Source organism: Rattus rattus, chromosome 9, assembly GCF_011064425.1.
Source record: "Rattus rattus isolate New Zealand chromosome 9, Rrattus_CSIRO_v1, whole genome shotgun sequence".
NCBI lineage: Eukaryota > Metazoa > Chordata > Mammalia > Rodentia > Muridae > Rattus > Rattus rattus.
The window spans coordinates 68,664,493-68,688,768 of NC_046162.1; the positions used below are offsets into that span (position 1 = coordinate 68,664,493).

A 24,276-nucleotide genomic window follows, 5' to 3' on the forward strand; every position below is an offset into this window, starting at 1 on the left:
TACTCTAGCCAAAGGTCAGGGGAACTGGGAGTCCGAGGCACCTTGGTCCAATTAGAGACCAGTAGAAGCCCAAGCCTCCCTCCAGAAGAGGCCTCACATCCTATTCTGCCTCCCTCTGCCTCAGCTATGCTCCCCGATGATCTCAACCCACAGTAGGGCTTTTACCAGTGCCTCTTACCCGGCACACGTGGGCCTCTCCAGCATCTCTCTCTACAGGGCTAAGCAAAGCTGTGTTAGAATCTGCGGACACCGCTAGAAACCGGGGCTCCAAAATACGGGGTGTGCAGCCGAGTTTCTTTCTCTCGGACTGAGAGGCTTTGCAGTTCTTTGCGAGACCAAGTGCCAACGTACACGGCCCCTCCCTCCAACAGCCGCTATTTTCAGAATGAAAGCTGGTCGCTGGTCCTTGATTATCAGCACCTCAGCACCGAAGCACTGCCAGTTTAAGTCCCCCACACTGAGAGCCTCAAAGCGCTGCACCGGCAGATGGTTTGCCCTTCCCGCTGGGAGCCGGTCGTGGTCTCAGCACAGTGGATGCGCTGAGCAGTTTATCGTTTGTTTTCCGTTCCCGACCACTTCTTCTCCTGTTGCTGCTTCCTCCTTTTTCTTATAGGTTTCTGTCCTCTCAGAATTTCATCCTGGGGAACCACACACTCATCTCCCTCCACAGCGCCAGTCTGTGTGGTAGGGCTGGTGCCCGGGTTGAGGATTTCAAGCCCTCCCTGCGTGAGAGGCTGATAGTGAACTTCGGCCAGACCCAGAGCGCCTGGTGCGCCCCATATCGCTGTGCAGAGATAGGAAAATTGTACCCACCGTTCCAGGGCCCTTAAATAACCGACTCAGTAAAGTTTATAAACCACCACTCTGCTAACCTCCATGGAAGGTTTGGTTGCGTGACCAGGAATTTGGTGACTGGATATTGAAACAACAGCCCTCCTGCCCCCCGCAGTGACCGTAACACCCCCCACCCCGACCCCGATTCCTGCTGGACTGCCATAGGCAGATGCTGTGTTTGAGGCAGAGCAACAAAGAGGAGAGATCGCTTCTTTGATGGAACCACCATATATAACCTTGGTATGGCTATGGTGAATGCTGAGAGAGAAGTTGTGGCCTTTGCCTTTTATGAAGTTAGCAGAACTACTGTCTCAGCTAAATAGCAACCCAAACGATGCCTTAAGAAAGTTCTGTTTGGGGACTGGAGAGGCGGCTCACTGGCTAAGAGCACTGACTGCTCTTCCAGAGGTCCCGAGTTCAATGAGATCTGGTGCCCTCTTATGGTGTGTCTGAAGAGAGCAACAGAGTACTCAAAAATCTTAGGAAAGAAGGGAGGGAGGGAGGGAGGGAGGAAGGAAGGAAGGAAGGAAGCTCTGTTGGGGGGCTGGTGAGACAGGGAAGGGGTGGGAAGGGTAGGATGGTGTATCAGGGACAGGGCCTTGCAGCCAAGCCTGATGACCTGAGTTTGATCCCTGGAACCTTCATCTTAGAAGGAGAGACCTGACTCTGCAGTCCTGTGACCTCACATGGGTCTCGTGGTCTGAACGCTCTCCCCTAAACAACACTGTCAAATAAAGAAGTAACAATCTTATAATCTCCAAAGATATTTTTTAAGAACGATCAAAGGTAGTTTATTTGTTTGGATTTTTTTTTAGTGACATAGGTCCATGTAGCCAAGGCTGGCCTCGAATCTTCTATGTAGGGGAGACTAGCCTTGGGGTAGGGATTACAGTCATGTGCCCCACTTAGACCTGCTAAAGGACCAGGGTTATAAGGACCGTGGGTAAAGGTGGGGCGTGCAGACCTGGATCCCACAGATGGCTCATGTGTGTCAGAGCACATGCACTTGCACACCCATAAAATACATAAAATGTCAATGAAAAAGGAGAGTTAGAATGAATTTGATGTGAGAATATTGACTGGAGTTTGGCTTAGAGTTCTCTGTAGGGCTGGATGGCCTGGTGGTTAGAGCACTGGATGCTTTTCCATAGGACCCAGGTTTAATTTCTAGCTCCTTTATGGTAGCTCACAACTGCCTGTAACCCCAGCTCCAGGGAATCTGATGCTCTCTTCTCATCTCTGTGAATACCAGGCACGTGGCCGGGAGATATACACGTAGTTAAAACGCTCGTAAATAAAAACGAAATACTTTTAAAAGCACCCAAATGTTTAGACAACAGGGGAAATTTGAGTAAGAAATGGCTATTTAGGTGATATTGTGGGTTTGTTTCTTGAGACGGGGTTTGAGGTGGCCCAGGCTGGCCTCTGACTGGCTGTGTAACTGAGAATGTTCGGGAGCCAGCAAAGCTCCTGCCTCCATTTCCCAGGTGCTGGCATGACAGGCTTGTGCTACTGTGCCCAGTTTGGTGCTGGTCACTCCTCCTCAGGAACACCTCCCTTGTTCCTCCAGCTCGGTCCTCAGCACTCATGGGAGCTGTTCAATTCCAGCGATGAAAGGGAGGAGGGAGAGGGAGAACCTGCCTCCACTGGTTCTAACAGTTCCCTAAGGTGCGCTCCGGAGCAGGAGAAGCCTGGTTACTGAAAGCAACCAGGTCATTGTGAGGTGGCCACGGGAGTTAGCAAAAGCACACAGGGCTGATGGTGCTTGTTTCTTATCTCTATTGACAGAAAGTCACGCCGTTTCAGACTTTGTTCAGGCACTGAGCAGTCAGTCACGAAGGGCATGGGAGAGTGACTGGCATGGCCCCAGGGGCATGGATGAAGGTGGTGTCCCTTTGGCCTTCCTCCCTTAGCATCTCTTATCACTCCCTCACCTTGCTGACAGCCAAGAAATTAACTGAGATGGAGTCACCTGAGAGGAAGCTGGGCCCACTAAGGAGAAGACCAGCTGGAAAGGAGCTGGGACAAAGAAAAATGCAGGACACTCCCATTTGACTGTCCTGATCCTGAGAACAGAGGGTGTCATGTAAGTCCTGGGACATCCTCTGCAGTGATCAGCCACTCTCAAGCAAGATTTTCAGAAACAGGGTGGTTCAAGGAAAGCTGTGAGTCCCCTCTGTTGCCTGGAACATGGGACTGTTAAAACCACGCTAGGCAAAGCTAAGGAGGCATTTACACTGCCTCCAGGACAAGAGGGACACTCATGCCTGTCGCTGCGTCTAGGCTTGAAGCTCCGTAGTGTTCTTTGTACAGAACCAGCTGGGGCTTTCTGGACTGTTCAGTGAGATCACTTACCAGGTACAGGGCTAATGTCCTAACGTCTCACCCGGACCCCCTAATCCTCCACACTCCTTGTTGAACATGGAGCTAGAGGCACTGGGTCTGTCCAGACTGGGTGTGGCCCCAGAAAAGCAAAGGGATAAGGGGGATGGGATCTCAGGGCGAGTGAACATAAGGCTTCAAATGAATTCACCGCCAACCTGACATCCCTTGTGGGTGGGGCCAAAGTTCCCTTTTCTAAGCTCTATGTGGACAGAGCCGTCCCCCACCGCCTTCAGTTTTCCTTGAACATCCCCACCATTGCTTTTGTTCCTAAGGGGATGACAGAACAGACGCCCCGGCCCTTTGGAGGGAGGCTGTCCAATATGGTGTAACTGTCACACAGTGATACAGCCCACTGGACAAAACTAGTTGACACGTGCCGTGGGCCTGAACAGGTGCACTTCTACGCTGAGCTCCGGGTGCAGAGAAGAGATGACTCTCGGACAACAGGGAACCAGCTGGGCACGGTCAGCCATGAGAGGAGACAGCTGACAGGCAGTGCTGCCTCTCCAGGAGTCAGCATGGCGGAGCCCCTGGATAGCAGCTGAGCTACAGAATGTGCAGATTTCCTTTTCCTCCCTTTTGACACAGGGACTCTATGTAGACCAGGCTGTCCATGAACTCACAGAGATCTGCCCGCCTGCTTCGCAGGTACTCAGATGAAAGGCAGTCACCCCCACACCCAGTGAATGCAGACATCTTGGTGTTGAAGGAACCATGAGTGCTCGGCCTGGGTTTTGTATCACATGCCAGTTTAAAGTTGTCTAGGATAAACAGACAAGACCCTGGTCCCTCTCTTCCATAGGAGAGGAGGACGTGTGGTTGTGAGTTCTGGGTACCCTTCACACAAGCACGGACCCCTGCCTGCCAGCATCTCCTGCCCAGGAGATGCAGGAAGTCCACAGACTACCACCATGAGTGTGAACACACACTCTCACTCTCTCTCTCTCTCTCTCTCTCTCTCTCTCTCTCACACACACACACACACACACACACACACACACACACACACACACAGACAGAGCTGGGGACCATGATGGCCACAGAAATAAAGGAGAGACACAGTATCACCTAGCAGTCAGTGCAGTTCAAGAGACAATCACAAAAACACCACCACTTTGAGCTATGACAACATGAGACATTTGGCAGCGTCCATAGAAATAGCCTTCCTCACCCCAAGCCATCACAGAGGGTCCACAAAGTCCTTTCTCTTTGGTCCAGTCCAAGAAGCTGGGGGAGGAAGACGGGGTCGACCAGGTAAGAAAAGGCTGCAGAAGCAATCACACCAACTGCTTGGTGCTGCTGTCCATCTAGCACGGCTGAGGACGCCGCAGCCTCAAACCTCCTGGGTGAGGGTGGGCTATGAGGGGCCCGGCTGTGAGAGACACCGGGTGATGCCACTCAAGGGAATGGGAACAGCAACTCCCACGCTCCAACCACAGCCAGGACACCTTATCCTCCTGCCTCTGAGGCCCTGGTCATGGGATTGTGGTCCTTTGGCCGCTTTATTCTGTACCAAACCCTCGGTCCAACATACTAACACGGGATCCCTGTCAACCTCAAAGAAGCCTAGTCAGGGAAGAACGGTCCATGCAGCTGCTGATGTCCATCATGGCACCGGCAGGCTGAGACCAGGGCACGGCTCCGGACAGCCTTTTTCCTCTGCTCCGGCTTTTAGCATCTAGACTGTTCCAGGGAGCTAGACCTTCCTCCCTTTCCCCCAGCTCCCCACAATGCTCCAGCCAGGGACCCGACCCAGAGGCTGTTGTGAGGTCTGCTCTAGCACTGGCTAGGAAACAGGAGCAGGTTTCTGAAAAGGGGCCATGAGGCCAGAGGCGCACTGTCTTCGTCCAGGCGGGGGCAACTCCAGTGTGGCCGGACGCCGCTTCTCGGGGCCAGGCGCAGCTGTGCTTTGCAGTGGCTCAGTTACTGTACAGGTGCAGGGCCGCCGTCGCAGCTGCTTGGCCGATTGCTCTCGTCCTTCAGGGATCCAAAACTTCTGATTCTCTGTTTACATTCGAGAGCCTCTCTCCTGAAGAATCTGAAAGTAGATGGGGGAAGACAGAGTCAGTTAAATAATTGCTGAGGAAGCCAAGGGCCCATGGGTTAGGATTGGGGTGCAGCTCAGACCCCTGGGCAAGGCTGGGACTACAGCTCCAGCATGGCTGCAGAGATTTAAGTCATGGCTCAGCTGATGACAGGAACGGTTTAAAAATGATTTAAAACTCCCGTAGTTGCTTCCTCTGGCCCCAGCGGACAGCACACAACTTGCTGTGGGCCCATGTACGTAGCAAGTCAGGCTTGGAGCCTCCACCTCGTCGGTACCTGAGTGCAGTGGGTTCTCTTGCCAAATACAGATGGCCCAGAGGGCTCTGTGCTGTTGGCCCAAAGTTTTCCAAGTTAAAGAAAGCGGCTCACAGTCAGCTCACACTCAGGCTCTTCACGAGTGTGCGTGTGTGTCTGTAGGGCACTGTGTGGGAAGAGACGAGAGGAATGGACCATCAAGGAGCAAGGCAGCCATGCCTCGCCATCCTGACAGGATACAGACCTGCCCTTGCCCAGGCTCGGCTCCCAGCAGTTTTACGAGTCCTGTGGAACTGACTGCTTCTGTGCGTGGCCGTGTGTGTGTGTGTGTGTGTGTGTGTGTGTGTGTGTGTGTGTGTGTGTGTGTGCACGCACTCGCGGCTGGAGTGTAAATTGTGCCTCTTCCTGTATCACTCTTCACCTCATCTTGCTTCCCTTTGACACAAGGTCTCTCACTGAAGGAGGAGCTCACCAGTTTGGCTATGCCCGCCATCTCCCCAGACCCAACAAGTCCTGAGTTAAATCCAGCATCTATGAGAGTATGATGAGAGGAAGCTCGTAGCTGCAGGAGGAGTGGAAGAAACCCAGTAGCAGCTTGGCAGAGCTGGAGAGAGGCAGGGCACAGAGGAGGTAGAGGACAGCCTGGGGAAGCAGAATCCTACCTTGGCCTTTTCGCTTGGCTCTATGACGATGCCATTGGTAGAATTATTTAGTTCTCTGGAGACAACACAGAGGAATTCTGCCTGGTCTTCGTTTCCATAGTTATAGGAGGAGCCAATGCTGATTAACTGATGGAACACAAAGATGGCGACAGTGCTGCAACCGTACAGACAGGACCTAAAACACTCACGGTACCAAGCCCGGCGTGCTCGTGCACACCTTTCCTCCCAGCGCCTGGGATGCAGAGCTAAGCAGATCTCTGAGGTGAGGTTACCCTGATTGATCTGTACAGTTGCAGGGAAGTCAGGGTTATTTAGGGAGAACCTGTCTCCAAAAAACAAAAAAACAAAAAACAAAAAACAAACAAACAAAAAAAAACTACTACCTCTCCCCCAAACCAACTAACCAAAACCAAACCAAACCAAACCAAACCAAACCAAACCCACTTCCGTGCCACAGAACCCTCCCCTCCCCTACGCCCCTAACTGGACTTTGTAACTTTATCTTTCAAAGAATAAGCATTCTCTGAGGCAACCATGGTCCGGGGGATTAAATGGATCCCAATTCTGGGGAAGAATCCAATCATGGAGAAGAAAGGTCTGAGACCCACCCTCTTCCCCTCACCCAAGCACCCAACACCATCCCAAAGGCATGGAGAGACTGGAACAGAGGCTTGCAAGTACCAAGCGAACACTCTGTAGCCACCGAAATCCACAAGCCCTGGTATTCTCAACCCTCTTGGAGAAACAAATCCAGCATTTAACTCAAAATTGGAAGTCTGCACATAGAGAAGCTTGGCAGACAGCAAATGCAGCCGCATAAGCACCCAAAGCCTCAGGCTGGGGCACTCCTGTTGCAAGACTGGAACTCTCCCCTCCCGTTCCCCTTCCTCATCTACACCTTGGAGGCATAAGACTAGACTTCATTCTCCCTTAGGACATTAGCAAAACCCATTCCAGGACCAGAGGCTCAGTTCTGCCTGCTGCACTGGGATAACCTAAGAGTGACATTGAAACTAGCTATCACCGTCACAGAGAAAAGTCACCTAAATATTTTTACTTTTTTTTACATATAATTTATAAAAACAACATCTGTTAGATTATGCATCAGGAAAAACAGCCATGACTCTAACTGTCGTGCAGCATTGGTCGACAGCTGACTGGGAATGGGGGACCCATGTGATGGGACTGACCCTGAGGGGAGACAGAGGGATCTCTCCCTCTAACTCTAAAGTAACAGCAGTTAGACAAGCTGGGCTTCTGTTCTCTAAGTGAGCTTCTGGTGACAGTTCAGCTGGCTCTGCGGTTCCACATGAACAGTCACCTCTAGACAAAACCATTCCTTTCATTCAAACTCCCCTTCTGCGGAGCTGAAGCAACAGATGGACAGGCTGCCATCTAACGGGAGAGAGTGGTAAAACCAAGATTCTCAGGGGCTTTATTTTCAAAAACCCCAATTCTAAGCACAAAGCCCTTGGCAGGAAGGGAAAGAGAATGCTGGGAAATGCCCCGGCACACTTGTATGCCTGATCCGCTCCCAGCACCCGCAGATGGTACAGCAGAATTATAAAGCCTCTGCTGAAGCCGGCCTTCCTCAGGACTAACAGAACAGTGTCAGCAGAGCACTTCCTGACAGGAATCTCTCGGAGGCAAAGAAAGGCAAAAGGAGGTGTTCCAGAGTCTTTGATGACCATAGGCACTGTCAAATTCAAATACTGGGTGTGAATCCAAAAGACACGGTCCTCTTCCGAACCCTTCACAGCATCACATGCCACCAAGCAAGGGATACACACCAAGGAGCTCTTTCCTAATTTTGCAATGAAAATGGGGTCACCCCCCTCCCCGGGCTACTGACTGGCTGGTTGTGGCTCCCTGGGATGAGGCGGTGGAGTTCCTTCTCTTTTAGCAATATACCTGTTCAAATTTCCAGCCATCAGACATGGTGGAGACCATCTGAGTGAGCTCTTCCTCTTGACACTGGAGGACCCGGTACACGTGCTTCACGGGGCCCTGTGACAACAGGCAGACTAGGTCAGCAGCATGTGGACCCCGGCAGGACCCCACCACCCACAGCTGCCTAGGGGTAGGTTCTCAGACCACCCCTACCTCACTCTCCACATCACTATGGGCTCTAGGAGAGTTCATCAGCTGCAAGAACAGAAAGAGGCCAAGGCACGAACCAGTGTGTGCAATAAACCTGGACTCCAGAGGGACAGATCATGTGACAACAGCAAAGTCACTTTTTACACATGATTTAGATGCTAAAATGCACAATGTAATTTTGGTGCTCCAGACTGAATATAAGTGGCTATGGAAATTACCTTTTGGAAAAACTTTTTATTTATGTGTATGTATGCATGTGGCATGTTTGTGGGTGTCCATGGAGGCCAAAGGAAGTTGTGGGACCTGACCCCCCATCCCTCCCCTGGAGCTGAAGTTACAGGTGGCTGTGAACCACTCAACACGAGTCCTTAGCCAGTCCAGAGGCACTCTTGCCCCTGAGGCAGCTGCCCAGCCTCACTGTGCAGTCCTAGCTGTCCTGGAATTCATCGTGTAGCAGAGATTGGCCTTGAACTCAAGATTTATCTTCCTCTGTCTCCCAAGTGCTGGGACAGCGGCTGTACCATCATGCCTGGCAAGTGTGTCCAAAATGTCCTGGAATTCACTCTATGTCCCAACCTGGTCTCACACTCCTGTTCTGCCCCGCTTCCATTTCCTATGTGTGGGGACTACGTACGGCATACCACCTGCCAGTGGGAACTGCATATTAATGTATTCTCACGTCAAGAAGAAAACACACGGTATAGACACTCATTAGTTTCCCTTTGCTGACGCTGCCAATGTTCAGCAGGACATCCCTGTCACAGAGGTATGGGACAACAAGAAAGAACATTCACTTTTCCAGAAGTCTGCATTCCTGCCGAGCTTCCTGAGTGACTGCGGTGGGTGTGCTGCACATCTGTAATCCGAGCACTCACAAGGCTGAAGCAGGGCATGGGGAGTCCAGGCCAGCTGGGGCTGGACAGAGGCTGCAAGCCCAAACACTAGGAAACAGAACCGTGCCAGGGTCCTTCCGGCCTGGGGATGCGGCTCAGCGGTGGAGTCACTGTCTAGCACTGTGAGGCCCTGGGTTCCAGCCAGACAAAGGCAAAACCATAAACCAAAGGGCAATGACTACTAATGCAGCTCTAGACAGAAAATGCCCTTCCTTGTAAACAAAGACAAATCCACTGACCATTCCTTTGGTTCTATCCATGTATTTGCCTATAAAATTTGGAAACAATCAGGTTTTCATGATTTTTTTTTTTTTTCCGGAGCTGGGGACAGAACCTAGGGCCTTGTGCTTGCTAGGCAAGCGCTCTACCACTGAGCTAAATCCCCAACCCCAGAAACAATCAGGTTTATATTACAAAATTCAGGGCATCCCAAAAAAATCTGTGATCTTGGCCAAAATAGGCAAAGTCCCTAGGATCTAAGCTGCTGTGGTTCCTTTTTTTTCTCTTCTAGAGTCAACCTATCTATGCTCCAAAAAAAACCAAGATTAACTAACAGACAGATAGACAGACAAACAAATATATACGAACAGGAAAGTATTTAGAAACCTGTCAAACATCAAAAGAGCTAAGAGACCACGACAAACACGGGCTTAGGGCCTCCAGAACGCCTGTGACATATGACTGGCAGTGCATAAGTTCAAAGAGGTAACATCTAGGATTGGGGATTTAGCTCAGTGGTAGAGCACTCGCTTAGCAAGCACAAGGCCCTGGGTTCGGTCCTCAGCTCCAAAAAAAAAAAAAAAAAGAGGTAACATCTAGAAATCTACACAGCCAACTGTATCTTAGAAGACGTTGACAAGGGAAGAGCACACCTTTCAATATTAATATCATCCCATCTCTCAGAGCGCTCTTCATGAAAAGGACAGATGGAAGATCAATCAAAATAAAAGGTCCGACCGACATTCCTGGAACAAGACAGCTTCCAACTGGGTATCGGTGCTCAAGCCTCAGAGCCTGCAGGACTAATCAGTTAATTGCTGCCATCAAACAGAAATCCTAGGATGCTCTCAAGGGATCAAGCCAAGAATGCAGAACACTCAGGCTCCATGATTTGGGCGGCTTCAGATTACACAATTCGAGGTACCATCCAAACTTCTACTAAGAACTCTTTTAATTTAGACTGTGGGAAACTGGGGATAAAGCTAGACTTCTGAAACCTCTGTTTCCTAAATACCTACCAGGTAAAGATGCCATGGGGATGTGAGAGGGCCAGGAGTAGAGAACACAGGGCCCTGTTTCCTATTTACCAAGTATAAATCTACTGTGGACATCAACAAGAAGCCTTCTAACACGGGCAGAGAAGTCTCCAATACTCACAAATGCCTAAGGGGAGTGGAGTGGCTAGGCAGCTGACTGCCTTTTCTTTAATGGAAAGACCCACCACTGTGTCACCAGACAGGTGGCTACAGCCTGTCCTACACAAAGAAAAAGTCTCTTCTTTCTTGCTAGACTCCAAAGTTCTTGAGCAAAGACCCTCTTCTGTTACAAAATCACAAGGGCTACAACACCACACACTGTAGGGCTCAGTACTGATGAATGACACAGGAAGAAGCTGAGTTTGCCCTACTGTCTGCCCTCCCCTTAAAGGAGGCATTTTGTTATCACATCTACTAAGTTAATACAAAAATCCAAAGTTGGGATAGACAGAACGAGGCTGTATGTCATTTTCTCCACAGCACCACGCAGAGGCTTCTGAGCGGCTGGCAGGCTGGAGAGCAGGTGTGAGTGAGACTGTGGGCTTTACACTGAGGGGGCCAGATGCTCCATCAGTAAGAACAAGCTTTCTGCGCCTGGCAATCCCAGCACTAGGGAAGCTGAGGCAGGAGAGTGCAAGACCTGGCTGGGCTGCAAGCGGAGGACAAATGTTGGCCTTAAAGTGGCCTGGGATCTGTCCACAGTTGGACAGTAACACTACCCTGCAGGGCTGGGGCTGCTCTGTTTCCTCTGCTACTCCTCAGTTCCCACACTGAAGCAGTCTAGCCCTCCAGCCCTGAGGAGAAGGCATCCTTTTTACATTGCAGACAGACAGACAGATAGCAGCCTGGACAGGTCTTGTCCTCGGCAGTTCCAGATGCCTTACTTGTGAAGTTCTGTTCTCGTTGTCCCGTATCCTTTCCTTAACCAGCCGCACGAGAGACGCGATATTGTAAAACTCTGCTTCTTCCAGCACACCTAGAAGACGGACCAGGCTGTGGTCAGAGGTGTGAGCCCCCAGGGAAACAGCAAGGCAAGGCTTGCCTTCCAAGCACTGCATTTTCCAAACATAAGTCTCATTTCCCCTTCAGTCTAGGAAACTTAAGAAAACTGGCTCAGTTCTTCAGGGCTTGCCCATAACCGTCTCATACGTTTACGCTACACAGGGTGTTCACCCTCCAGTCTCACCCCTCGGCTGGCTTCCTGCTAGACCTGCTCATTAGCTGTCCATGTGTCACCTAGTTCCTGGAACCTGCCACACTGGACAATTCCCAACCCTGCAGTATTTTCCCTAAAAAAGGGCAGGTTTTACATGTATAGGTACATGTATATAAACTTAAGAATTTAATAGGAGAATTATTTCTGTCGGAGTTGGACAGCAGCAGAATACTTACCTAGCAAGGTTTGATCCCCAACTAACAACAAAAGTGTGTGTGTGGGAGCAATCAGTGACTCCTCTCATGGTAAACAAAGTTAAAGGTTTTAGATAGAATAATTATGGGATGTCTGCTTTTGCGCTAGGAAAAAATGCTCCAATGAACATGAGTACGATTTTGAATCTGAGAAGAGGATGTAGATAAACAATCAATATCAAATTTCCCGAGCTGTTAGGAGGATTACGCCAAGGTCCTGTTTTTAGAGTAACAGAGAATTATTAAGGAATAAAAGCTGCAATTTAGCCTCAAACGGTTCAGAAATAAAACCTCTCAGAAGAATGAGGGAGGAGAGGTAGTGGGTGGAGATGCCTGGAAGGAGACAAAGTTCAATGATTATTTATTCTTGTCAGTTGTGGTGCTTTTAGTGCCTTTAATGCTAGCAGCAGCAGTGAGTCTGTGAGTTCAAGATCAGCCAGGCCCATACTGAGACTCGATCTCAGAAAAACAAACAAAACTGTGTATGTCTGCTCGTCAGTGCAGGGGAAAGGAGACGAACCTGGAGTTGGGAACAATTTGCTGTGGTCGACCCTTTCCTTCTACCGCGTAAGCTCCAGGGAGAGAACTTGGGTTGTCAGGCTTGGCGGGGAGAGCTCTGGCCCGGTGAGCCACCTCACTGGCTCAACAAAGTTTCTTTTTATATTAAAGACATGAAGAGACTGTAAGAGGCTGGTGGTTAAGATAACAAGAGCATGGGATTTATTTCCTATTACTTATGTATGCATCTGAAATGATTTCTTTTTCACACAGGGTCTCTCAGTGTGTCCTGTGTGTGTCCAGGCTGTCCTGGAACTCACTATAGCCTTGAACTCAGAGATCCACTTGCCTCTGCCTCCCCAGTGCTGGGATTACAGACATGGGCCACCACTACACTGTGTGATTTGTTTTGAATGGGCGAGGATACACAGCTCCTCTTTCTTGACTAAGTGGAGCTGCTTTCAAGCCACTTCTCTAAGGAGGATTGCCAGGACAAGCTGTTCTATCCAGTGGTGAGGGTTCTAGATCAGGGGCCCTGCATTTATGAAAGGACCCCGGATTTGCACTGGATGCCTCCAGAGACCAGGCCGGCCTTTTACACGGAGGGCTAGACCCACTTACCATCCCAATGCCCTACAAAGTAGACTGACAAGGAGCCAGAGACGCGCCTGCCACTGAGTTGGAGAGTGAATCAGGTCAGCTGCACGGCTTCACAGAGAAGCATGAGACTTAGGAAACGAGGCCAGGCGTTTATTAATATTATATTCACAAGTCCAAAGGAAATTGGAAAGATGAGAATGCCTGCCTGACAGAGATGTGGTGCCTCAGGCTACAGGCGCTCACTGCCAGCGAATAAAACACGTGTGAAAGAGGTCGGTGGCAGCCCTGCGGGTTTAAAAGCCTAAAGCTCGGATCTGCAAATCGGAGAAACCTGGCCCAGCACCGCGCCGTGCCACCGCTGACACCGCCAGCACCGCCGGCACCGCCCTGGGCAGCTCCCTTCCAGGCTCTCACAAACCCAGGTTCACTGACTCTTACGCCTGCGCTGGCGCAGTGAGGATCCCAAACAAAAACCGGAGGCTTCGAAACAGCTTTAGTCGACGGCAAGTTTGAAGCCAGCCGGGTGTCCTTACCTTCTTCTGCCAACTCCTTGGTAATGATGAGTTTTCCATGGCGGAGGTAGTTTAGGATAGGACCAAAGTAGGTAGGGTCTCTGTCAATCAGATACGCTCCAGTCTCATCCTGCCAATGGAGCACAGACAAGCACTATGAAACTTTCAGCAACATTTTCTAAGTAGCATTTCCCTAATCCGCCCGGGCACTCAGGCGACAGTCACTCTGTCAGTTAAAAAACATTATTTATTTATTTATTTTTTACTGGTTTTGCTACAGTTTGCTTTTTAAAAAAAAAAAAAAAAGATTTATTTTTTTTTCCTTTTCTTTTTTTTTGGAGCTGGGGACCGAACCCAGGGCCTTGCGCTTGCTAGGCAAGCGCTCTACCACTGAGCTAAATCCCCAACCCCTTAAAGATTTATTTAATGTATATGAGTGCACTGTAGCTGTCTTCAGACAACACCTGAAGAGGACGTCAGATCCCATTACAGATGGTTGTGAGCCACCATGTGGTTGCTGGGAATTGAACCCAGGACCTCCGGAAAAGCAGTCAGCGCTTTAAACCATTGAGCCATCTCTCCAGCCCAGTTTGCTTATTTTAAGCTATTGGCCAGAGGCTGGCTTTAAGATCATTTCAGGTCAGATGTCTTAGACGCACAGTCATCCCCACTGCCAGGCCTTTATTTACTGGGTAGACCCACAATCTTTTCACATTCTTCTGTAGGATACCAGCTACGGGGGATGTGGGAAATTCCATAGCTGTGTTAAACATTCTGACTTCTTCATTGCCCCTGGACTACATTCCTAATTCTGAGAAAACCTCCATTCTACTGGCAGCTCTCGTGAGCCCAAGGCCAACATCAGTGGGAGTGCAAACTGCCAGCTGCACTCTCACACACCCTAGCTCTGTGCCCAGAGGAAGCGTGGTACTGCCAGGGCTTGGCTCAGAGCAACTTTAATCTTACTCATCGTTACAGTGAAAGAAACACGAAACTGGCTTGTGTGGCCATAAGAAAGACTTGGGGTATATAAAAATAGTTCCCTATAAACAGGAGTTCTGGAATCTCTTTAGTTAGGAGGGTTGGTGAGGTTCCCATCAATTTGGTATCAGAGGACAGATGACACTGAATGTTTATGCAAGTCTGCTAACCTCGGGAGTGCTTTATGGCATGGAAAGCGGTGTAAGCCACTGCAAAGGATGCGTTTGAGAGTCAGAGGTGAACTTGCAAAAGTTACAGTTCAAGCTGGAAATAAACGACGTCTTGCCACTGCTCAACCCTGTGTTTGACTCTACACTCGCTGGGTCCTAACCGATCCGCTTATCTTTCCAAGGAATGCATTTACTTCCAAACATGTACCGAAACGGTGATTGTTACCGCACACAAGGTCTGGGACCCGGACTTTATCACCACCACAGGATGTATCACCACCACAAGCACTTCCCGCACCCTTTAGTAGTGGACGCTATCATTAAACCCCAAGTTTAATTCCACTTTGCACAGGGATGGAACGGGACCTGAGTCCTCGGAAAGTGACAAAGATGTGGTCATTCACCCTGACCCAGTTCTGAATGCCTCTAGCACCAGCAGCGGGGGGCCTTACGGGACCCAAAGAAAAACTCATGCAGATTTGAGAAAGGGGGGATCCTCAGGAGGGGCAGAGAATGTGAGAGAATGTACGAAGGGGGCTCCCGTGGGTGCAGGTAGACAACTCCAGGAAGGAGCAGCTGAGAAAACGGTGGGGTGCAAAGGGAAGCTGGAGTGTGTCTGATGATGGGCGGGGAGAACGGGGATGGGAGTTCATTCTGTGGTGGTCGGTGCTAACCCGGGGGCGGGGGGAGGGGAGAATGGACTAAAGTCCGGGTTTGCAGGACCCGCCGGAGGGAAACGAGTCCCAGAAATCGGAACACCAGCCTAGAATGGGTCCCAATGCCCGGGGGCGCGCCCGAGGGCGGGGCGCACCTTGTCCGAGTCCAGCTCCGGGTCCTCCTGGCAGCACAGGCGGCAGAGGAAGGACTTGGGCTCCCGGCCTAGGGTCTGTCTGGTGGTCACGAAGTAGGTACCGCCCACGTTGAGACGGACCCAGCGGGCTGCCCCGCCGCCCCCCGTCCGCTCCGGAGGTCCGGGGCCCGGCTCCAGTGTCTGCGCGACGGCAGCAGGCTGACGGCCGTGTCCCCGGGGTGTGGGGCCGGCAGGGCGTGGGCTGGGAGGTCCCCGGCCCGAGCCGACCCCATCGCCCACCACACTCCCGCCACCCCCTCCCAGCCCCGCCATTGCCGGGTCCAGCTGCAGCTCCGCCATCTTGGGCCGCCGCTGCCCGCGCGCCGCCGGGCCGGCCCATTCCTCGGCAGGGAGAGCCGGGCCAGCCCATCGGCGGGGGTGGGGCAGGGGGTAAGGGACGGGAGCGCCCCCAACTAGCAGAGACCCTGACGGCGCAGCGCCCGCCTTTTAGGGCGGGACTTCCTGAACGCCACCCCATGCTCATTGGGTGATATCTGAAATAAGACCCGCCTATTGCGCTTTTGGATTGGCCAAAGAGAGAACTTCCGGTAACACACTTCCGTTCCTTGCTGCTGGAGACAGCGCTCCGCCAGGGGTCGGTGAAGGTGAGTGTTGTTAGAAGTATTGCGTTTGATCTCCACGAACTCTTTTGTATTATATTCCAGACCTAGCTCCGACGCTTGTTCCAGCCCCGCGGAGGACGTCGGGCCTTCGAGCTGCCCCTCTGGCAGAGGGACCGAGGTCACTGCTTTGCCCTGCTCGCCTCTCCTCCGGGCGAGCCTGGGGCCTGGCAATGACTTACTTGGCCAATCACCTCTGATTTAGATGTTGCCACATTGTCTCACACTGGGTGGCGATCTCAGGAGTGGAGTTTAGGGGTTGGGGAAACATGACTTAGCCATGGTGGTAGCTTTCAGAGAGGACAAGACACCCAGTAGGCTTCAACGCTACGTCCTCTTCTCCCAATGGAGGACTCTAGGATTCCTCGTGAGATTTACCGATTGATCGAATAACTATTGGTTATTCCCTATGCTCATGACCTGTTTTCCATAAGAGCAGGCTGAGAAACCACCAGCGGTGGAGGTTAACCAGATAACAAAAAGTCTGTGACTGCTGCTTTATCCCGTGCTTAAAGTCCACTTCGTTCTCTGGCATCCTTAGTTCACCTGGCAACTGTTTTAGCCTCTGTCCTCCAAGAGAGGTAACTGCACTGAGGAGGCAAGGAAGGAAGAAAGGAAAGGAGGAGGGAGGGAGACCAGCATTTGACAACTTTGATCTTTTTTTTTTTTAAGATTTATTTATTTTAGTTACATGAGTACACTGTAGCTGTCTTCAGACACATCAGAAGAGGGCATCGGATCCAATTACAGATGGTTGTGAGCCACCCTGTGGTTGCTGGGAATTGAACTCAGGACCTCTGGAAGAGCAGTCAGTGCTCTTAACCGCTGAGCCATCTCTCCAGCCCAGGAAGGTATCTCCCACTCAGAGCTTGTGCATAGTTATTTTCTGTATCTTGTTTTGGTCTAAAGACAGCTGCAATCACTGTCTTTCCAAGTATCATTTGTGTAAAAATGCCTCTGAAAGTGCAAGGTGTGTGTGCTGTGGGAGGTATGACACGGGTACGAGTGTAGAGCAGGGGTTGAGAGCCCGTGAAGTCTCTATAAAGCAGGGCAGATTGGTACCTACAGTTTCACTTAGGATTCTTAACAGCTCTTTGCCTCAATTTGCACATGCAGAAATTTTGTCTGTGTATTTTGAAGCCTTGCCAGATTGGCTGTGTCAAATTTCTGTATGGTGGAGAGTCTGTGGCTAAAACACAGTCATTTATTTAACTTTTGTGCAGCTTATGACTTCCTTTAGCAATGTTTGCAAAGACAGGTATAGAACAAAAAGTAGAAAATGGGTTGGGATAGAGCAAGGACAGCCTAGCAGGAGAAAGTACATTTATATTCTGTGTGGCATAGCTTTATTTACTGATGTATTGAGGCAAGCTCTCATATATCTCACGTGGCCTTGACCTTTAGATTCTCTGCCTCTACTTCTGTTTCTGGTGCGGGAGAGGGAGCCCAGGCCTTCGTCCATGCCAGGCAAGCATTCTAACAACTAGTTGCATCCTTTTCTGGTTTAAATCCTAGTTCTTTTATCTGTTGCATCGACCCATCAAATGCTCCCACTGATCCGTTTCTTAACAACTTGTATTTCTGTGGCATGGTCTCCTTCAGGGGTTCTCTCCAGAGGCACTGTTTATCTGACCTGTTTTGTTTTCTAGTATCCAAGATGGCTGGGCGCAAACTTGTTCTAAAAGTCATCGATTGGGTATCTTTTGTGGAGATCATGCCCCAAAACCAGAAGGCAATTGGAAACGCTCTGAAGTCCTGGAATGAGACCTTCCACACCAGGTCAGTATGTGTGAGAAGGAGCCCCTCCTCCCCCATCCTTGTCACTGATCCTAGAAGCAGTGCTTTGACATTGGTCACATCTGCGTAGTATTTAGTACGTATATGAGTTCATATCTGCTGCCATGTGTGCTGTAGCATTAGAAGAAAACTTGTGGGGTTGGCTTTCTGCCTTCCACTGTATGAGTCCTGGGTATTGAACACAGGTCCTCAGGTTTAGCAGCAAGCACCTGTACCCACTTAGCCATCTTGCCAGCCCTAGCTACTCTTTTCTAATAGACTGACAGGAGTAAAGAAACAGACGTGTTTTGCAAATGAAAGCATTTTTGGCATTTTTGTGGTGGCCCTTCTGAGAAAGGTGGGCTTGACACTCCAGTGTGTAAGGACTGGGGAGATGGCTGTGTGAATAGTGTTTGTTGCTGATTCCAGTCCAGGAATACAAGTCCTGACTGACTTTTCCACATGAGCAGGTTGGCTAGTCTGTCTGAGAAACCACCAGCGATTGACTGGGCTTACTACAAGGCCAATGTGGACAAGGCTGGCTTGGTGGATGATTTTAAAAACAAGGTGAGTCTTCAGATAACTAACAAAAGCTCTATCTTGTAAGGGGCTGGGGGGAGGGGAGTGGGGATGGGCAAAGGTCCTGGGGTGGATTTAGTGAGCACCTGTAGAGAATGAGGGTTCAGTCACTCAGCAGTCAGGCAGCCTTCCTTCCAGGAGCTGAAGGGCTGCCAGGGCTAGCTCTCCTCCCGAGTTTGCCCTCACTTCTTCCCTGCCTCCTTTTTGTAAACTAACACTCTCTTCTTTCACCCCCCTGGCCCTTGTCCAACCTCTTCTATAAAAAGGTGAATTTCATGTCTGTGGGTGTACTTCCTGCACATATTTCTATGCACAACTTGCATGGCTGGTGGCAGGAGCTCAGTGAGCATACCAGATGCCCCAGGGCTAGAGTTACAGGCTGTTGGGAGTGGCCCTGTGGGTGCTGGGAATTCAACCTGGGTCCTCAGCAAGAGCAGCCAGTGCATGAAATTGCAGAGCCATCTTTCCAGCCCTGTCAGTAACTTGTGTTCTTTCAGTACCTGCGCATTAAGTACAAAAGTACAATGTCTCAGTATTGAGTTCATTTGCTCATTTGAAGATGCTTCTAGAAGACTTGCTCTGTGTGGCTTAGCATACAATGCCAGGGCTGTAATACTAAATAGTTTTCTTAATGATCATCTTTACTTCATAATCAAATACGATTCCTGCCCATCAGCCCTGCAGGGTTCTGTGTGAAAAAGAATTAGACTGCAAGATGCTAAGTGGCTCTTACCAAGTGTAGCAGCCCATTTGAGGTGGGGAAACAAAGCAGTGCTTGTTATGATAAGGAAATGTGGGGGATCCTGGGCTGATGAGGGATGGGCTGAGGAGGCCTCCAGATCTTCCCACCTCACCACCAGAGCTCAGAGGAGGAAGTGAGCGCATGTAAGAACCAGAGAGAGGCTTTAGGCTCTTGGGCTACAAGAGTGAAGTCTCTGTCCTGTTTATAGTATAACGCTCTGAAGATCCCTGTGCCTGAGGATAAATACACAGCCCTAGTGGACGCCGAGGAGAAGGAGGATGTGAGTAGTGGGCAGGGGGTCGGGGTGTGTGTGTGATTATGGGCAGGCATTTTGTTGTTTTGTTTAGTTTTTTGGGTTTTTTTTCCCCTCCAAAATTTTCTTGGTTTTTGTTCCTTTTATTGTAAGGTCTCACTGTGTAACCTTGGTTGACCTCAAACTCATGGTGATCCTCCTGCTTCAGCCTCCCAAGGTTGGGGATTATAAGCAAGTACCACTATGGTCAGATCCTGAAGTTTTCTTAATTCTTAGTAGCAAGGGTGGATAGTGAATTAAATTAAAGATTAAAGTGTGGGAATCAAGAGGACTAGGGTGCTAATAAATGCAGCAACATAAATGACTCTAAAAATAATACCGACTAAAGAAGGCAGCAAGCCCAGGCCTGGTGGTGTGCACTTTAACGTCCTATCTCTGAGTTAGAGGGCAGCCAGGGCTACATAGTGAGGTCTTGTCCTTATGAATCTCTAGGAAACTTGGGTAATCTTGAGTGACAGAGGCCTGAGGGGTTGCTTGGAGAGAGGTGAGGGTGACCTGGTAAATATGTCACGGTTCTTGAATATGGTGACAGTGTGGCCAGTGAATGCATAATTTAAATGAAAGCTCTGTAAGTATGTCTGTCTCAGTGTTGCCTTAGATCCAACAGGTCTGTTAAGAACCTAACCACTCGGGTTGGGGATTTAGCTCAGTGGTAGCAAGGCCCTGGGTTGGTTCCCAGCTCCGTAAAAAAAAAAAAAAAAAAAAAAAAAAAAAAAAAGAACCTAACCACTCAACACTCAGATACTTATTTATCTGAAAATACCTCATGCCAGTATTGGAACCTGGAGAGGGCGCACGTGCGTGCGTGTATGTGCGCTTGTGTAGGCACATGACTTATCTCGACGATTTAGTGATCCATCCTAAGCTGCTTTCCTGCCTGACTGCTCTGTGGATGTTGAAAGGTGTCGCTTGTCTTCAACAAAAGCATTCAGGACTGGGTCAATCATGCACTTCTGTAGATGGTGTCAGGAAAGGCGCAGACCTGAGCTGCCCAGGCTCAGGGGTCAGCACACAGTTTGGCTTCAGGACAATTTCTTCTTTCTCTTCTAGGTGAAGAACTGTGCCCAGTTCGTGACTGGATCTCAGGCTAGGGTCCGGGAGTATGAGAAGCAGGTGAGGATGAGCCGTGGCCTCTCTCTGTGACTTTTCTGTCACCGCATAGCAGTGACCTTCCTTGGATTCTTGTTTTGATCTCAGTGGCCTTGCCCATTTCCTGTAGCTAACAGGTTTCTGTTCTTTGTAGCTGGAGAAAATAAAGAACATGACTCCCTTTGACCAGATGACGATTGATGACTTGAATGAGATCTTCCCTGAAACCAAGCTGGACAAGAGGAAGTACCCATACTGGCCCCACCAGCCCATCGAGAACCTGTGAAGCAGCCCAGGAGGGAGCCCTGGCTGACTTGAAATAAAACATTTACATAGTCTTGCTATGGTCTTTAAGTAGATAAACAGTTCTGTTTTTTTTTTTTTTTTTCCGGAGCTGGGGACCGAACCCAGGGCCTTGCGCTTGTTAGGCAAGTGCTCTACCACTGAGCTAAATCCCCAACCCCTAGATAAACAGTTCTAAGGTGGCCGAACCAGAAGAAGCATGTGAACCAGACAGTAGGAAACCAGTTACTGTGGCCTGTGGGCTGCTGGACCTCGAACAGCACAGCCTATGACCATACCGTTGGGGGACAGTTTTTGCAGATTGACCTCTGCTTGCTCATGTGTGTCCTGGTCCCTACATCACACACACAAACAGAAATAAGCAGTTACGGTGGTGGGGAGAGACAGCCCTGACTCACCACCTGTGGCCAGCACGTAATTGCTGAGGCTTGGGATTCTACTGTTGTCATAGGCATCAGGATTGCGATGTCTAGCAGCCTAGGAAGCTTTTAAATATCTAGTCACCCATCTGCTGTAGCTTAAATCCTGCAGGGAGAGTGGGAGTAGGGGAGGGTTGGTGTACCCAGGCCAGAAGGAGCAGCAGGGGCTGGCTGAGCATCGGATCCCTAGCCCCACTCTAGGGTAAGGGCTGGGAGAAGAAACCAGAGCTCATCAGTGGGGTGCCAGTGCCATAACCTAGGGGTAACTTAGTGTGGCACTCTGCGGCTGTGGACATTGAAGGCATAGCTACACACGCATCTGTGAGCTCCAGGGGACAGACCTCTCTGCTACCTTCTGGTGGGGAAATCCACCTTAGGAAACATTGTATTGTTTTGTCAGTGTTAAAACTCTAGGAACTATTGCTGTCCAAGAAAGGAGACGACAGAAGAGCCAAGTGTTAGGGTGGACTCTAATCCCAGCACTAGGGAAGCACAGGCAGGTGGATTTCTATGAACTTGAGGCCAGCTGTTTGTGCAAACAAATCTTTTTGCTAAAGGAACTCAAACTGAACAGGAAAGCGAGGACATTGATACTATATGTATCTTTGTGAAGGGAACAACTGTTAGTTAAAAGAACAGACCTTTGCCAACCTCTGGAAACCATGCTTTTGCTCCCACCCCTGGTGACACCCTCCCACCTTGGCATTGCAAGGCTCACTGTGGCCTATCCCCCTAACCTTTTCTCCACCCCTCCCCTCCATCACAGTAAGGGCTGTGAGGACTTTAAGTTTTGTTTTGTTTTTTTTTAATTTATTAGTATATTGTTGCTCTCAGATCTCAGATGGTTGTGAGCCACCGTGTGGTTGCTGGGATTTGAACTCAGGACCTCTGGAAGAGCAATCAGTGCTCTTAACCGCTGAGCCATCTCTCCAGCCCCAGAGCTACTTTCTAATCCTCTGGGTGGCATTCAAGGGTGTGTTCTCTTGCTGGAACACCACAGCAGCAGGAAAGGATGAAGTCGGGCATTTTCCCTGGTGGATTGTTTCATTCAAGGGATAAATAGAAACAGTTAGACATACATAAATATATGGTTTGAGCCCGCACACCAGACATGGTGACACATGCCTACAATCCCAGCACTCGGGAAGCTAAGGTGACCATGGATATCACTGCAGTATATCTGAGAGAAACAACAGGAAACACCGATGGGACTCTGAACCTGAAATCCCTTTCCAGCGCCTTACACGTTAGGACACGAACTTCTGGGGTGCAGTACACTATAATTCACCTCTTAAAAAGGTAGTTATCGCTGACACAAGCGACGGTCTTTAAAGCCAAATCGAAGGGTTTATGAACAGTCTCCAAGGGTCTTTTTTTGCTATTTAAGACTTACAGGCAATTTAAGATTAATTGAAAGTTAAGATACACTTGAAAGGAGATCCATCGGGATGAAAACATTTCGACCACGAAGGGACTCGAACCCTCAATCTTCTGATCCGAAGTCAGACGCCTTATCCATTAGGCCACGCGGTCTACCTGCGGTAGGTCCTTCACCGGAATGTATTATTTGATGAAGTGCAGGAGCTGCTCCGACGACGGACAATGGGTGGCGTCTGCAGTTTCCAAGCGGCGGCGCTTGGGAGCCAGGCAGCGCGGCTGCGTGGCTGGCGGAAAGCTCATCCGACTTCGGCCAGTTTAAATCCTCTTTGGTCAGCCCCTCTGCCCGCGGGCTGGAGTGCGACCCTCCTCCGTCTCGCAGCACTCCTCGACGCCATGCGTCATCGTCCGGTTTTTCTTCGGATAAGCGAGATATCCGTTATCAGGTTCCCAGGTCAGAGCGGGGCCGACCGCTCAGTCACTGTTCCGGGATAGGTATAGTCACGTCATCGCGTCGCGCTATCACGGACCACGTGGACACGGCTTTTTATCGCGCCCCAGTGGCCTAATGGATAAGGCACTGGCCTCCTAAGCCAGGGATTGTGGGTTCGAGTCCCACCTGGGGTGGTGCTCTCTTAATTTTGGAGACAGTCGCGCACGCACTTCCTCCCGCTAGTTCAGGCTTTGTTTGGCTCTCCCGAGATGCCTGTTTGTGACCAGTCATTTAGCTCCATCTGTGAGCGGCGCACGCCACAAGGTTCCGCTGACTGCGAGTGGCTTTGGACCCTAGTTCTTCAAGGCCCTCCGCATCTCAAGCTTGCGCGTTTCATAGTCTTGAAGGTTAGTGTGGCCTCCATTCGTCTAAAGTGAGATTTTAAAAAGAAAGAAAAAAAAGCAGACTCTTCTACCCCAGGTGGGACTCGAACCCACAATCCCTGGCTTAGGAGGCCAGTGCCTTATCCATTAGGCCACTGGGGCCCACGGCACGTGGCTCTCGTCTTTTCCATTCTAATGGACTCAACTATACCTCCGAATGCTCCAATTTAAAGGCGTATTTTGTTTGCTGCTCCGAAGAAGCTGGGACCTGAACTAAAATGCCGGAGGAGTACAGCAGACAGCGGGCACAGGGTAGAGCCTAGGGAGGGCTGGGGGTCGCTGCTCCTCCGGAAGCAGAATGCGTGAAAGTTTCCGGGGCGTCAATTTTCTACCCCTTACCCCGTTCCCCAGGCCCAATTTGTCCCTTCGTACACCTCTAAAGAACTGACAGTGAAACAAGAAAGGACGACAAATATTAATCATAATATCGACAGTATTGAAACATACACACCGGAGAATCTTCCCGATCCTTCCAGCAACGATAGAAACATTTAGACAGTATCTATGGAGGGCGGGTGTCAAAGGGGAAGAGAGGGAAAACCAGACAAGAGCCGGCTAGCTTAGTACTGTAATGTTAAAACGCACTTAAAATAAAACACAAAAAAAACCTAAGGGAATGGAAGCGCTGAGCAGTCTGGGAGGTATAGCTTAGCAATGGCTTCATGGTAGGTGTAGAGGTTTCTGGGAAAAGGCTGAGGCTTGAAAGGAGGTATGTATGGTTTTTAACTAT

General features: G+C 50.1%; 2 protein-coding genes and 3 non-coding genes across 6 annotated transcripts; 2 read left to right on the forward strand and 3 right to left on the reverse strand.

The window, feature by feature from the left end:
- Nucleotides 1-4,283: 4,283 nt before the first annotated feature.
- Kctd2 (potassium channel tetramerization domain containing 2) lies at nt 4,284-15,802 on the reverse strand. The gene is made up of 6 exons (XM_032912275.1): nt 15,414-15,802; nt 13,473-13,581; nt 11,316-11,407; nt 8,094-8,189; nt 6,183-6,308; nt 4,284-5,257 (listed from the first exon to the last, which is right to left on the reverse strand). Exons 1-6 carry the CDS (start codon nt 15,750-15,752, stop codon nt 5,228-5,230), a joined length of 792 nt encoding a protein of 263 aa, XP_032768166.1. The 5' UTR covers nt 15,753-15,802; the 3' UTR covers nt 4,284-5,227.
- Nucleotides 15,803-17,692: 1,890 nt separating this feature from the next.
- Nucleotides 17,693-20,927, forward strand: Atp5pd (ATP synthase peripheral stalk subunit d). Of its 2 annotated transcripts, XM_032912276.1 has the most exons (5): nt 17,693-17,851; nt 18,319-18,415; nt 19,378-19,449; nt 20,533-20,595; nt 20,726-20,927. In XM_032912276.1, exons 1-5 carry the CDS (start codon nt 17,730-17,732, stop codon nt 20,855-20,857), a joined length of 486 nt encoding a protein of 161 aa, XP_032768167.1. In that variant the 5' UTR covers nt 17,693-17,729; the 3' UTR covers nt 20,858-20,927. The 2 variants fall into 2 exon arrangements, with proteins under 2 accessions (XP_032768167.1, XP_032768168.1); XM_032912277.1 differs by lacking the exon at nt 19,378-19,449 and having other exon boundaries at nt 17,715-17,851; nt 20,726-20,926.
- Nucleotides 20,928-22,753: 1,826 nt separating this feature from the next.
- On the reverse strand, nt 22,754-22,826 carry Trnar-ucg. Its single transcript has one exon. It is a non-coding gene; the product is annotated as a tRNA-Arg (tRNA).
- A 398-nt stretch (nt 22,827-23,224) lies between these two features.
- Nucleotides 23,225-23,297, forward strand: Trnar-ccu. The gene has a single exon. It is a non-coding gene; the product is annotated as a tRNA-Arg (tRNA).
- A 278-nt stretch (nt 23,298-23,575) lies between these two features.
- Nucleotides 23,576-23,648, reverse strand: Trnar-ccu. Its single transcript has one exon. It is a non-coding gene; the product is annotated as a tRNA-Arg (tRNA).
- Between the last annotated feature and the right edge of the window lie 628 nt (nt 23,649-24,276).

Coding starts and splice junctions, on each gene's coding strand:
- Atp5pd (XM_032912276.1), top strand. CDS start 17,730: ATGGCTGGGCGCAAACTTGTTCTAAAAGTCATCGATTGGGTATCTTTT. Junction 18,416..19,377: donor TGGATGATTTTAAAAACAAG/GTGAGTCTTCAG, acceptor TCCTGTTTATAG/TATAACGCTCTGAAGATCCC. Junction 20,596..20,725: donor TCCGGGAGTATGAGAAGCAG/GTGAGGATGAGC, acceptor TGTTCTTTGTAG/CTGGAGAAAATAAAGAACAT.
- Kctd2 (XM_032912275.1), bottom strand. CDS start 15,752: ATGGCGGAGCTGCAGCTGGACCCGGCAATGGCGGGGCTGGGAGGGGGT. Junction 13,582..15,413: donor CGGAGCTGGACTCGGACAAG/GTGCGCCCCGCC, acceptor CTCCATTGGCAG/GATGAGACTGGAGCGTATCT. Junction 8,190..11,315: donor ACGAGAACAGAACTTCACAA/GTAAGGCATCTG, acceptor CTGTTGTCACAG/GGCCCCGTGAAGCACGTGTA.